Source organism: Bidens hawaiensis, unplaced genomic scaffold, assembly GCF_021521415.1.
Source record: "Bidens hawaiensis isolate Kalapana, Puna unplaced genomic scaffold, B.hawaiensis_p1.1 tig00043050_1, whole genome shotgun sequence".
NCBI classification, from domain to species: Eukaryota; Viridiplantae; Streptophyta; class Magnoliopsida; order Asterales; family Asteraceae; genus Bidens; species Bidens hawaiensis.
This window is the reverse complement of record NW_027497652.1, coordinates 8,142-23,625: the sequence shown is the minus strand read 5'-3', so window position 1 is coordinate 23,625 and position 15,484 is coordinate 8,142. Positions and strand designations below refer to the sequence as shown.

Below are 15,484 nucleotides of genomic sequence, written 5' to 3'. Positions count from 1 at the left end.
GAAAAATCCGAGTTACCATGGTAGGAAGGGGAGTGTCGGTGAGGAAGAGAGGGAAAGAGGTGAGGGAAAATATTTTGAACAATATTTGCACTTTGGTCCTTCCACTTTGGTCAAGGGTGCAAAGGATGATCAAAAGTTAGTTAAGGGTGTTTCTTGTATATTATATATAGTTGTTATCAAATAAATAAATAAACAAACAAATAAAATAATAAAAAATGGGTCGGGTTTTAAGGTACGAAATTTAACAAATGTTACAATCAGAGGGGACAGAAGAGAGCGTACGTCGGAAGGGGGTACACCGGATTACTTTGTTAGGATTTTTAGGATCTTAATAAAGTTTTAGAATATTGTTTAACTTTATAAATTTCAAATACCTAATTTATAAAATAAGGAACCTGGATTTTATATATAAACATAAGTTTTTGATTGTAAAATGTCGTAATAAGATGCTTAGATAGTTCGAGTTCAAGCGGGTTCGTTAAACATTGGTTTGGTCGGACCGATTTAGAGATAAACGAGTAAAAGGTTCGAATAATTATATTACTTTTAGATATAGGGTAAGATTTAATATCTATTATATATCTCGACTTATTGTTTGGTTCGGGTTTATATCCAGGTTATCGGACCATGCCTGCTTATTGTTTGGATGTTAGGTGTTAACCAGTTTTTTTCATTTAGGTATGGTGACCGGTCGGTACTATAAGATACCTTTTGATGTTTGGGTTAAATATTTTGGACACCCATCTGGCATGAGTCGTATACTTTTTAAAGTTATCGAGTTCGGGTTTGTTTGGGTTAAACAAATCTCAGTCTCGTTATATTAATTTGGGTCGAGCCCATGTTATAAATTATGGTATTGTTAGTAGACTTATCCCTATCTCTACCGAAGTCTACACAATCACTACGCCGAGCCCATTAGTTATCATCTCAACAGTTCAAGCCAAGCACATTAACATTCAATTCGCTTCAACTATTCCACCAACATCACACTCGGTATCTAACGATCAGTTTTCTAAAAAAAATAGCCCTAGTTTTGGGCTTGCACATTAGTGTGTTAAGGCTTAAGGGGCGTATTTTCTTCGGCTCGACCGAGGAACATGAATTCTTAGGTTCGGCCCTGCTTATTACAAATATATTGTAATTATCCGTTATCATAGTTTAGAGAAGTCTAGCATTGTTACCTCTTTATTTCGTGTTTATCATTATTTTATAGTTTCATTAGTATCAATCCTTTGCAATCTCTAGTTACTCTTTATTTTGTTGTTTATCATTATTTTATAGTTTCATTAATATCAATCCTTTGCAATCTCTAGTTACAAAGAGATTCGTATTATCACTAAACATATATTTAAAAGCCTATTCATTAACATTATTTTGATTCCATGTTTTAGTTCTATCATCTGCCATCCAACATTGTAATGCTTAGTTCGTTGTTATAACTTATTCCATATGAGCTTGAAGACTGCACAATATCTTGCATATATTCTCCAACATAAAAACCGGGTTCTTTGGGGGAAGGCAATGGACCCTCACTCCCCAACATTAGGATCACAGATGTCATGGTAGGTCTGTCTTCAGGGTGACGTTGAACACACAACAAACCAACATGGATCGATCGTAGAACTTGAGCCACATTGATGGACTCACCTAGGCATTTTGCGACCAATTGCAAGGATCTGCCTTCTTTATGCTGTCGCCATGCCTGTAAAGAACAACAGAGACAAGTCTTATGTTTTGGTGTTTCACAAGGGCAAATTGTATTAAAAGAAGCAACCTAACTTTGGGTATTTTTTAGATAATAAACTATATTTTCTCAAACTATTATAAGTTCTCATTTTGGATAATCTTTCAAGCTACACACTAGTATGGGAAAAGTTAGTATGTTCAAAGTTGAACTTTTTATAAAGGTATGGTAAATTTGAGAAATTATTTAAAAGTGTATAATTTTTTTCTTTTTAACTATTTCTATTCAGGTTTCTTCATCACGGAAATTAATATATGTCTTTAGAATGATAATGTAGTTTTATTTTTTAATAATTTATAATATTAAACAAAAACCTAAAAGTTTAGATTTATGTCATCTTTTTATCTACATTCAAATATAATTTTTATTTAAAATTGAGTCATATTCAAAATAAAGTATTTGTTGATTATACTATATCGGAAATTAAATACTTTATTCCGTATACACATCCCTTTTCAATAAGAAAAATATTTGAAATGCAGACAAAAATGTATATTAAGACTAGTATTTTTTTTATATAAGTGAAAGCGAAGATAGTTATAAAAAAACAATGCCTTCTGCCCTCTTATACTATTTGACTTCTAAAATTACAACGACCAGAACTTACATGTCCAATAAGGTTATGGGAGTGGTTTTTGTAGGCAAATCCTCTGTTTTTCACCCCACACACAATTTCCAACACCATGACACCAAAACTATATACGTCTGATTTTACTGAAAAGATACCATCTCCTGCATACTCTGGTGCCATGTAGCCACTATGAGGAATTAAAACCATATGTAAGTTACGCACAAAATAAAATGAACAAAAGTTAGGGTAAATGAATCTCACTATGTTCCAACGACTCTGCTTGTGTTTGCTTCTAGCTGCTTTACTCCAAAAGTTCTAGCCATGCCAAAATCTGAAATCTTAGGGTTCATATCCGTATCAAGCAAAATGTTGCTGCGTTTGAGATCTCTATGTATGATTCTAAGCCGAGAATCTTGGTGAAGATAAAGAAGTCCCCGAGCAATTCCATTGATAATAAGGTAACGTGCAGACCAATCAAGAAGTTCACTTTGAGCTTTATCTGCGAATAGTTTGAATTTTAGTTTTTAATTTGATACTTTCATAAACATTTTATCATTATTTCATTTACCAAATATGAAGGAATCGAGCCCTTTGTTTGGCATGTATTCATAAATTAGCATCTTTTCGAACCCCTCTATGCAACACCCCAAAAGCTTAACAAGATTGCGATGTTGTAGTTTAGATATCGAGATAACTTCATTCTTGAACTCGTGAAGTCCTTGTGTGGATGTTTTTGATAGTCGCTTCACGGCTATTTCCTGTCTATCTTCAAGTACACCCTGAAACATAAAGTTAATTAAAATGTGTATGTGTACATCTTCGAAGATTGCATGTTGCATGACTTGTTTCATTTTTGCGAATTTCTACTATTAGTGTTTGGAAAAATCACAAATACACGACAAGGGTGTTTATAATAAACATGGTTTAGTTGATAAATGTAACCGATCTAGTCCACAACCACTATGTAGCAACACTGATGGGTCATCATTCGAGTTATTGTCAAAACTGATGGGTCATCATGTTGACCTTTGACCGGATAATTCAAACTTAACACAAGAACGAGTATCCAATATAGTATGAAAACGAGTACCCAAACTCCTATCAAAGCATACCAAATACCTTATACAGGTAGGGAGCCATTAGAAGGTGTTGTGGAAACTATCACAAGATTCGTGAATAGCATGACTGTTGGCAGTCAAAACTGTTTGGAGTTACTTAGTTACATCATTAAGAAAATCTCTAGTAGAAAGTTACAATTGAAGATTGGTTTGTCAGTTATACTTTAGTTACTGTGAGTACCCCAAGTTGTTGCTAATCACAACTGCTACTAATTATTAGTGTCTAATAGTAATTGTATATTGCCTATAATTAGCTTCTTATCTAGAATTCAAATAATTGTAAATATATCTCTAAAATAAGGGATTTGATGTATTGTTTATAGTCGAATTGTTTAATGAGAATGGAGAGGAAATTATTCCATCTTTCATGGTATCACAACCATAACCGATCCTCCTCTTTTCTTTCCCACCCTTCGCTAACCCTAAGCCGCCGGTATCTCATAAACCGTCGGCCTCTCTTCTAATATTAATGATTCTCGGCTTCACCCATGGCTTCCCTCCACCCCGCTGTCACCGTTACCAATATCCGGAACTTTGTTCCAATCACTCTAGACAACGAGAGTGCCCAATACGTCACGTGGTCGGAATTATTCCGAATACACTGCACGGCCTTTCTGATCGCCGACCACCTGGCACCACGAAGGGAAACCCCTTCCTCCTCTGCCGCCGCCGGAAAAGACATGGCAGCAGATCCGGCACCAGATTCTTGGGAACGTTTGGATGCAATCGTCCTTTAGTGGATATATGGAACGAATTCCCCGGAACTTCTCCGTACCATCCTCAAGAAAAACACCACTGCATATGACGCATGGACTGCTCTTGAAAACCTTTTCCAAGACAACAAGGCTTCTCGTGCATTGTACCTTCAAGGAAAACTCACCAATACACGCCTCGAAAACTTCAAGGACATGGCCGCCTATTGTCAGGAGGTGAAGATGCTTGCCGATCAACTGCTTAACGTAGACATTCCTCTCACCGAAACACAGTTGGTTCTGCAACTCCTCGGTGGGCTGACCGAACAATACGTTACCATTGCCACCGTTCTCTCCAAAGAACCACTTACTGATTTTAACAACTGTCGATCAGCTCTTTGCCACGAAGAAACTCAATGTGCAGCCACGACACTTTATGCAGCAAACTCAGCAGCCACGGCTCTACATGTCGGCTCAAACGGGTCAGCCGGCTCACACAGCAACACCGCACAACTCAATCCACATGCGGACGTTCGGGCAGAAAACAATCAGGAGAAGGGTAGACTCGGCAGCGGCAATAATAGCCGTGGACGCGGCAGGGGGCGTGGCCGCGGGAGAAACTCAACTGGACGCGGCCGCGGGTCATTCCAACAGATCGGTTTTTACCCCTGGGCTCCATTCCCGGGCATGTGGTCTAACCCGGGTGTGAGAAATTCACAGTGGCAACAGTGGGCATCGACCCCACCTTGCCCGTACCCGACGACCAATAGACCCAACTCCTCGGGTCAAGGAGTTCTCGGCCCACGACCCGCTCAGGCATACAACGTCGGCTACACTCCCACCGACATCGAGCAAGCACTTCATACCATGGCCCTCAGTCCCCTCGAGCAGCCGTGGTTCATGGATACAGGCGCCACAAATCACATGACAAACAACCCAGGTAATTTCACTTCTTTTTTTAATAATAGCATTTCACAAAATATAATTGTCGGCGACGGTAATACCATCCCCGTAGTCGGCCAAGGCAACCAAACCCTCACACCACCATACCCACCATTAAAACTAAACAATGTCCTACTCGCCCCTAATATTATTAAAAACCTTTTGTCGGTTCGTCGATTAACCACGGATAACCAAATTTCTATTAAGTTTGTTCATTTTGGTTTTCTTGTGAAGGACCTCAAGACCAAGGTGCGTATCCTACGCAGCAATAGTACTGGGGACCTTTATCCGCTCACACCTCAGATTCTCTCCAAAATCAGCTCTCCTTCCTCGTTCACTGCTCTTGCTTAGGATGTTTGGCACCAACGCTTGGGACACCCAGGGGCAAATTTACTGCATTTTTTAAATAAATCTAGTCATGTCAGTTGTAATAAGGCTGTTTCTAAACTTTGTCAGCCATGTGTTTTGGGAAAAAGTACTAGACTTCCTTTCGTTCAATCTAATACTCATGTTTATTTACCTTTTGATTTGATACATAGTGATCTATGGACTTCACCGGTAATCAGCATCGGTGGTCATCGGTATTATATATTGTTTGTGGATGATGTCACTAATTTTCTTTGGACCTATCCCATTTGCAATAAATCACAAGTTTACACAGTTTTTCAAGAATTTTACAAACTAATTGAAACTCAATTTGAACGCAACATCAAACAGTTTCAATGTGACAACGGAAAAGAATTCTCTAATAATACCTTTCAAAATTTTTGCAACCAACACGGTATGATTTTTCGTTTCTCATGCCCATACACATCTTCTCAAAATGGTAAAGCGGAACGCAAAATCCGCTGGGTAAACAACGTCATCCGCACACTTCTTGCCCAATCTAACATACCAAACACACTCTGGCATCATGCACCGGAGGTCGCCACCTACTTAATAAACATTCTCCCTAGTAAAACACACAATTTCATAACCCCCACTCAACTCCTATACAACCGATCATCCTCATACGATCATCTCCGAGTGTTCGGGTGCCTCTGCTACCCTCTTATTCCTCACACCAAAATCCATAAACTTCAGCTTCGCTCAAAACCATGTGTCTTTCTTGGTTATCCGACTCAGCACCGTGGCTACAAATGTCTCGATTTATCAACACACAAAATCATCATTTGTAGACACGTGAGATTCGACGAAACCGTCTTCCCATTTAAAAACCTTAATAAACCACCACTTGAACACTACTCCTTCTTAACCGACCCTATACACCCACAACTTTGGCATTTAACCAACAACAAAGATCAACCGACTTCACCACCTATCGATCCACAATCCAACCAACCCATACAGCCCACACCCACAGCCCAATCCCCCTTACGGGTCTATACCCGTCGAACCAACCACACAGCCCAACCTTCGACCCATGCCCATACCCAGCCTTTGGCCCACCAAAACCCCACCGGACAAACTGCCGATTCAAACCAGCCGATCCCACCTACACATACTACGGACTCCCGCACGAGTCAACTCACTTCACAAACCCCACAAACTCAAACCCGTACCATCCGCACCAGATCCATGGACGGAATTGTAAAACCTAAACAGCCATTTAATCTCAATACCATAACCATCTCCCCTGTTCCCCATAACCCAACGGTTGCCTTGTCCACACCTGAATGGCGCCAAGCAATGAATGTGGAGTTTGATGCCCTTATTAAAAATGGAACATGGGAATTAGTTCCGTGCCAACCACACATGAACGTCATACGGTGTATGTGGTTATTTAAACATAAATTTCGGTCAGACAAATCATTGGAACGGTACAAGGCGCGGTTAGTTTGTGACGGTCGAAACCAGCAGCTGGGTGTTGACTGTGGTGAAACATTTAGTCCCGTAGTAAAACCGGCAACAATCCGCACGGTACTCTCATTGGCTCTTTCACAATCCTGGTCAATTAATCAGCTCGATGTGACGAATGCGTTTCTACACGGCTCTCTCAATGAGACAGTTTACATGTATCAACCAATGGGGTTCCGCCACCGAGACTATCCGGATCACATATGTAAACTTAAAAAGGCGTTATATGGGTTAAAACAGGCACCGAGGGCGTGGAACCAACGGTTTACAGATTTCATTATCACACTCGGTTTCACACAGAGCCGATGCGATAATTCATTATTCGTATACAGCCACGGATCCAAGACTGCATATATCCTCATTTACGTGGATAACATAATTCTCAACAACCTCCACGGACACTCTAAGAAGTCTCATTGTGAACAAACTCGGTTCGGAATTTGCTATGAAAGACCTTGGTTCTCTATGCTTCTTTTTGGGGATTTCGGTAAAACGCACAAGAGACTCTATGTTCTTGTCTCAACAAAGCTATGTGAATGAAATCTTGGATCGAGCTGGCATGACAACCTGCAAGTCAGTCCCAACCCCTGTCGACACAAAACCGAAGTTAAGTGAACATGACGGGACAGATTTCGGTGACCAAACCCTTTACCGAAGCCTAGCCGGGGCTCTTCAGTATCTCATGTTTACTCGCCCTGATATTTCTTACGTAGTCCAACAGGTGTGTATTCATATGCACTCACCTAAGATGTTACACTGGAATGCTCTTCTTCATATCCTTCGATATCTTCGGTGATCCTCGGACTTCGGCCTCACGCTTGGACCGACGCGCACCATTGCACTACGAGCATACACAGATGCAGATTGGACGGGTTGCCCAGACAAGAGACGTTCCACTTCTGGGTATTACGTTTACTTGGGGGATAACCTGTTATCTTGGTCGTCAAAACGATAATCTACGGTTTCCCGCTCTAGTGCAGAGGCTGAATACAGGGGTGTCGCGAATGTGGTGGCGGAGATATGTTGGCTTCGGAACTTGTTACTTGAGCTTCATCGTCCTCTATCGGTAGCGACACTAGTTTACTGTGACAATATCAATGCAATATATTTATCCGGCAACCGATTCAACACCAAAGAACGAAGCACATCGAACTCGACATACACTTCGTTCGCGAACAAATACGTCGTGGTAACGTTCGCATCCTTCATGTGCCCACACGCTACCAAATTGCGGATATCTTCACGAAAGGCCTCCCAAAGTTTCTGTTCGATGACTTTCGAGCCAGTCTCAGCATTCGACAACCTCCCGCTTCGACTGCGAGGGTGTGATAGTAATTGTATATTGCCTATAATTAGCTTGTTATCTAGAATTCAAATAATTGTAAATATATCCCTAAAATAAGGGATTTGATGTATTATTTATAGTCGAATTGTTTAATGAGAATTGAGAGAAAATTATTCCATCTTTCAGTGTCTACTGATTAATAGTTAAAACTGATGACCAGTTCCTAATTTTCATGCAATTTTCTATCAACATTGCAAATTTTGCCACGAGCGTTGCCCTTTGGACCTCGCGTGGCAATGCCCTCTTGGAAACCCTGATCATTAGGGGTTTTGGACCCTTGTACCACAAAATTTGTTAATGCAAGAAATCACAATAATTTCTAACAAGTGTATAATACTCCACACCTAACATGTTTCAATATTTATAATGATTCCACTTTGGCCTTAACGCTGTGTTCCAGAGTTGCAGTTAAGGATAGAAGATAAATGATTTGGAGTGAAAATAAAAAATTTGGTGTTCCAGTGATTTTTTTATGGAGAAAAAGGAAGTGAGGAAAAAATTTGGTGTTCCAGTGATTTTTTTATGGAGAAAAAGGAAGAGAGGAGAAGAGAAGAACATGGGTTTTTAGTGTTTATATCTTTCCTCACAAATTGGAATGATTTGAAGAGACGGAAAGCTATATACAACATGTTAAAAATTCAATTCCAAGTTTGCCGTTGTCACCATGATAGCGGGAATATCTCCCACTACCCGCCATGCCTTCAACAATCACCTTCCGTCATCTCTTCGAATTTGATTTCACCATTCTTTTGGTGGTTCTGCGCAATTCTGCTTAGGCGAAAAGATAATCACAGGTAACTCATGCTGCTTTTTCCTTTCAAAAATTATGGAACTTCAAACAATTGCTACATGTTTACCCATTTATTGTAATTCATTAATCAGCATATACAATTTTGCTAGCTAATTCTGCACCATCTATGATTATGTCCATCAGTACCGTGTGTTAATTTGACCTAATTGAGCTCAATTAGAACCCAAAATAAGCATAATTGTCAACAACAGCAAAAGCAAATGTGGTTACTATTTTTTTATTATTGAAGCATGATCAGATTCAATAATCAGTTTGATTATAATAACTTCAAACATAAAAGACACAATCAAAAACATAAAAGACACAATCAAACAGTAGTAGGCATCAGGTGTGTAAACGAGTCGAGCCAAGCCCGAGCTCGAGCTTGGCTTTTCAATTGTTTTTTCAAGCTTGGGCTCGACTCGTTTATTATTTATTAATTAATTCATATACGATAATTAATTATATTTTATATATTTTGAGAAACACTTTAAACGAGCCTAACATCTTTTCGAGCTTGTCTAGTACCTTAAACGAGCCATGCTCGCTCAAGTTCGACTGTTTAATGTAAAGCTAATTTAATTAGGTAATTGGTTCTATTTTTGCAGTTGTTGTACTGAATTGTAGTTTGATTTCTCTTGGGAACTTGGTAGCTTCTCTACTTGTTTTATTTGTTTATCAAGTAAGAGGTAGAGAATCTTGATTGTTTATCTTTGTTTTTCATATTATCAAACATGATCTTGATTGTATGAGAAACAAGATTTGTTAATGTTTTGATTTTTGATAATCATGGTTATAATCACGTATGGATTTAAATATCAAGATCATTAGTGAACGTAAAGTCTATACATGATAATATTTGAGTTTTAGTTATTGTTTTGAAACATCCAATAGGGTTTGAGTTGCATGGTTTTGAAGCTTCCTTTCGTTGTGTTACAGATTTTAGGGTGTAACTTGTATTTATTTTTCTCACCTTGCTCAACTGTTACGGTGTCGTGTTAGACAATTTTGTAATTTAATAAATTTGACTCTTAGGCCATATCTATATTGTGTTTTGTGTGGTTAATCGCAGGTTGTTTCGTGTGTTTTGTATATCATGAGTTGTTTTCTCAAGATCGGGCTCGAATTGTTAACTAATTATATATATATATATATATATATATATATATATATATATATAAATATATATATATATATATATATATAATTAGTTAACTCGAGCCCGATCTTGAGAAAACAACTCACGAGTCGAGGTCGAATTTTAGAAAAAAAGCTTGAAACGAGACGAGCTCGAGCTCGAGCCCTCGTAAACCAAAACTTGTTCGGCTCATTTATCAGACTTATTATTTGTTTTAGTTTTACTTAAAGGGCCGGTATAATTTAAAACTGTTTTGGATGGAAAGATTTTTGTTGGTATGTAAGAATAGTAATTTGATTAAAAAATATTGAAGATAGAAGTTGGAATTGAAGACTGTCTTCGTATTGAGTTTGAGTAAAACAAGAGCAAGTAGAAGAATACAAAAGGAGAGTTTAGTTGTTAATTGATAATAACATCTTTGGTCGGTTGGTTTTATTTGGGTATCATCTTAACGATGTGACTATTTGGAAGATATATTTTCTTCTTGTTAGAATCAAGTTAAAAGAACATGGATCTTTATAGGGAATTTTAAAATGGATATGAGCTCTAACTGCTGGTAAAAATTGACTCTCTTATTATGTTTGACTAGAGACATTGTTCTATAATGTTCATCCTTTGTTAGTCAATCAAAAACAATATAAAATGTGGCTACAATGATTTTGGTGTTGGAGTATATACATACACTCACAAATACAACCAGTGGAAATACGTAATTTAATGATTTAATTGACTTTCCTAGCCAATTCTGTTGTAGATGAAAACTATAAATGTTAAAAATTTTGATATGGATTATTTTATAAATATATATCACATGTAAATTTTGTTTTGGTTTTATTTTAAAGGTATATTAGTAAAATTATAATTTCTTTTTTTTTTTCCTTCAGACTTGAGAACACGTAAAATGTTTAATTTTCTTTTCTTTATATTTTTATTACACTTTGAAACACCAAATAAAATCACACCTTTTAGTTTTATTTTATTTCTTCTTTTATAATCTCATTTCTTTTCTTTTTTTTTTAAACAAATTAAGGTCATGTACTCATAGAATACCTTATAAACAGGGCCGAAACCACCCTCTCCAAGTTTATTGTTTGTTGAAAAGTTGTTTGTAGCTTTAAGTAATGTAGACAAGCCAAAGAGTGGTAGCTCTAGATCGTCATCACCACTTCTATCTTCATGATCATTTTCAAACTCGTTATTGGATGTCCCTATGAAGTAGATAATAATTCTATTAAAGAATAAAGGAGTAAAGCTTCAAAAGCATTCTTGAAATTTGGTTAAATATGTGATTTTCGTCCAAAAAATTGCTCTTTTGCAATTGGCCGTTGAGGTTTTTCATTTCTTGTTAGTTACATCCAAGTCACTAACTCCGTTTATTTCTACTGTTAACTCAGAAAGCATTATTGTCTTTTTATATATTTATTTATTTTACAAATAAATAAACACAAAAACTCTTCTCTATCTTCTCTGTATTACTTGAACCAGATGCCGTCATCCCAACATCACCAATCAACCACTCTCTGTCTTTTACAAACAAAATAATTCGATGTCCTTCCCCTTTGCCAACAATCCACCATCGATGATCAATTAATACTCTCCGTCAGCCATTTACAACAATTATTAGAGCATTCCCAACTTATCCCCCGATCCTCATTTCTATAATTACACTAAAAAATACTATATTTCTCTCTTCTGTTTAATTAAATAATATTTTTTTAATACTTTTATTACAGTTTTCTCTCTCCACTCTATAAGTTACAAAAAAATCATTACCTTTTCCCAAAATTTACAAAAAATCACTACATTTTCTCTCTCCACTCTATAATTTACACTCACAATCACTCAAAACCTCATCCTATAATTTACAAACTTTCCTCACATAAATTTGGAGGATAGGATGGGAATGCTCCTAGCCACATATTTCCAAAAAATTAAATCCATCAATCCCATCTCTGATTTAGATCTAGATTGGTTATAGATGGGTTCATCAAAGAACTCAATTTATAGCACTGATGATAAAAAGTCAGAGTGGCACTTTTTGGACTAAAACTACATAATTAATCAAAACTCATGGACGATTCTAGCACTTTAATCAAGACAAGAATAAAATAGTAACCCTTGGTGCATGTCGTCGTCATCATCATCATACTCAGTATGTCTTACAAATAGCAAAATTATGGTAGGGTCTGAGTAAGGTAAGATGTAGACAGCCTTACCTCTACCCCGTAAGAATAGAGAGACTGATTCTCGTGAGAACCCGGGCTCGATAGTAGTTTTTCATCAAGCCTTGGACATAAGACACATAACACTCAACCATCGGCACACCAGCCGATTAGTGCATATACCCTTGTCTTTCGGCTATCAACGCCACCACATAAGGCTTCATTCAATTTAGTATGTTACAAAATGGTCTATGGGCTTCATTCAATTTAGTATACATTCTGGGAAACAATGGACCGTTGTTCTAAATTGATGATAAAACATAACATGAACCGTCACATTTAAAAGTACGCACGTGTTTGAACTTCATACCTTGTTGATGTTGCTGCTTCTTATTGAAACGATAAAATAAGCATATTGAAAGTAGGATCACCAAAACCACAAATGCGATGAGGCCCATAACTCGTACTATTTTCCATGCACTTAAGCTGTTCCTGTTTTCTATCGAGTCTGTGCAAAAACATAATGCTCATGTGATATCAAGACAGTAATTAATAATAATAAAATACTTTTCCTGATCATCCTTGTACATGTTTTCTTATGAAAATTAAAATGAAGTTTTTGTTTTAATTTACCTAGCTCTGAGAGTGGCATCCGTATATAAAGAGTGTCTCCGTTTTCTGCAAACGTTCTGATATCAATTAAGTCACCAAACCATAACAAGCAACCACTACCAGCCCCCGAGATATTCGAGTTTGTGTAAGCATTACATGAACAATTGCTTTTACACATCTTCTCACATTCCACGAGGTTCATGGTCTGGTTATACCATGACCACTGAGTGTCGGGTAATTTCAAGTTAGAATACTTGTTGAAACCTTCCCCCAGTCCACAATCCAAAGGGATGGTGCGTCGACACCCTTGTGACGAATCTGCAGCATTCGACCGGTCAGGAGATTTGGGTTCAAACCCCTTCAAACATTCACAAACTGGGGATTTGTCAATGTTGCACCTCCCATTTGGTCCACACACAGCGTACTGATCACATTGATCGTTTCCTGGGGCTAAAAAAAGGTTCCAATCTTGTTTGCTATCATCCCATAACAAGCGCGCTATACTAGCATCTGCATGTACCACCACCCGCATCAAAACCAAAGTATTTATAAGATCAAACTGGAAGTAAACTTCTCTTTGATTAAGAACAAACGTGTAGTTGTAAATCGGGTTCGGTCTCAAATTTGGGAACCCGGTATACCTAAGTCCATTCCATGGACCTCCCCTGAACTTTATTTTCGGGCCGTCCATAAGGATCACCTGAGGATAACCTCTGGTATCAATCCCGTAAGAATAATTACCCGTAGCAGGATCATGGTCGGATTTCCATGGCCTGAAGCGCCATTCAAACCTGGTGACCAAATTCTTGCCATACCTCATTCCGGGAAGTAAAGTGTCTGTCATATAGTCGAAACTTTGCCATATGGGATTTTCTTGATTAATGTTGTCACCTTCTTCATAAATTATAAAGTTGCCTGTATCTAGAAGCTGAGCAATCGGATTCCTTAAGGATTTCCTTGATGAGTTCGCTGATGACCATAGGACAGTCCCCGTGGTGGCGTCACGGAGACTTAAAACTCCCTGAAGTGTGAGAGTTAGCTCTCCGGAGGTATGATTTAGTGGTGTGTTCCGGTTGGCTACCCATACAACGGTTTGGTACGATATTTTCTTGTACCAAATCCCGACATAATTCATGGAGTTGCCGGGGCTAAAGAAACCAAGTTCGAAGGTTTCTTGTGGCGAAACGATGGTATCATTATATCTAATGATTTGGTTTGCAGATATGGTGTCTACACCCAAGGTAAAAGATATTGATACATAAAGCACAACAAAGAAGCCAAAGACCAACTTGGTGTTAGTCACTCTTGTTTCCGGCATCAACGTATCAGTAACCATAGTTCTACAATTTAGAAATAAGAACACAGCTTAGATTCAGTTCTGAAAACTAGATATAAATAAACTCCATTTAAGATGGTCCCGTGGACTATACAGTTACGCATACATTTACTATTTGAAAGGTAATACTGTAATAGCCTCTTATTTCCAGCCTTAATTTGTCATCATCAGTAGAAACATATTAAGATCAAAGTGTATATATATATATATATATATATATATATATATATATATATATATATATATACAGGGAGGGATTTTTTGAGAACCATGTTGAGTTTTAAGAACCTAAGAACTCAATCCTAGGTCACACATTTAATTAAATGAAATGGAATACGTGGTTAAGATTAAATCTGATAAAAAAGTCAAAGTAGGAGATAGAATAAAGATATAAGTGGTTACACTAACTTTTACGTCCGTTACACATGTGTAAAAAGTCGACTCGGTGCGTAAAAAATTATGTAATTTTTTTACGTGTATGTAACTTACATATATTACGCATGTGTAAAAAAAATTCGAAAAAAAAAACCGTTACACTGAGTTCTTTCGAGTTCTTAAAACTCAAAGAGATTCTCATTTGAAATCTCCCATATATATATATACCTATTCTAATAAAGTAAAATAAATATGGACACTTGTCATGTTTTGGTTAATTCTCATAATTTTTCCCTTCAAAACTAATATACCATAATATATGTAATAAATCAATAATTATTCATTTTTCTTTTACACTATATTTATATAATATCTATATATTTTTATAAATATATTTATTAACATATTATTTTACTATATATTCAAAATACTTGGTGAATTCCAAAAATCAACAACAAATCATGTTTCTCAAATGAAAATTGTTTCGGGTTTTTTGTGAAACTTAAATTTGATTTTATGGGGGCAAAAGTTGGTAAATAGATTGTTTGGTACAAGTTAACTATATTTTGGTCAAAATTTGTTAAGGTCAAAAATGAAAATTTTGAGTATTTTTAGAAGTTTGATAATGCAAAATAGATTTATCGTTAAATTTGTTATGGGTTCAAAGTGTTGACTTTAAAATATCAAAAGTATGAAAGTTAAAATTTAAAACATGATTCGGGTTTCAAATTTATTTTCAAGGGTATTTTTTGAAATAATCAAAAGGTTTGGGATTTGGAAAATTGAATATTTTCCCCTCAAA

At 37.0% G+C, this 15,484-nt stretch overlaps 1 protein-coding gene across 1 annotated transcript; it reads right to left on the bottom strand.

Moving 5' to 3' along the window:
- Positions 1-1,396: 1,396 nt before the first annotated feature.
- Positions 1,397-14,289, bottom strand: LOC143594084 (G-type lectin S-receptor-like serine/threonine-protein kinase At4g27290). Its single transcript, XM_077073488.1, has 7 exons — positions 12,993-14,289; positions 12,730-12,867; positions 11,248-11,405; positions 2,884-3,094; positions 2,577-2,814; positions 2,352-2,502; positions 1,397-1,702 (listed from the first exon to the last, which is right to left on the bottom strand). The coding sequence occupies exons 1-7, from the start codon at positions 14,287-14,289 to the stop codon at positions 1,397-1,399; spliced, it is 2,499 nt and encodes an 832-aa protein (XP_076929603.1).
- Positions 14,290-15,484: the final 1,195 nt, after the last annotated feature.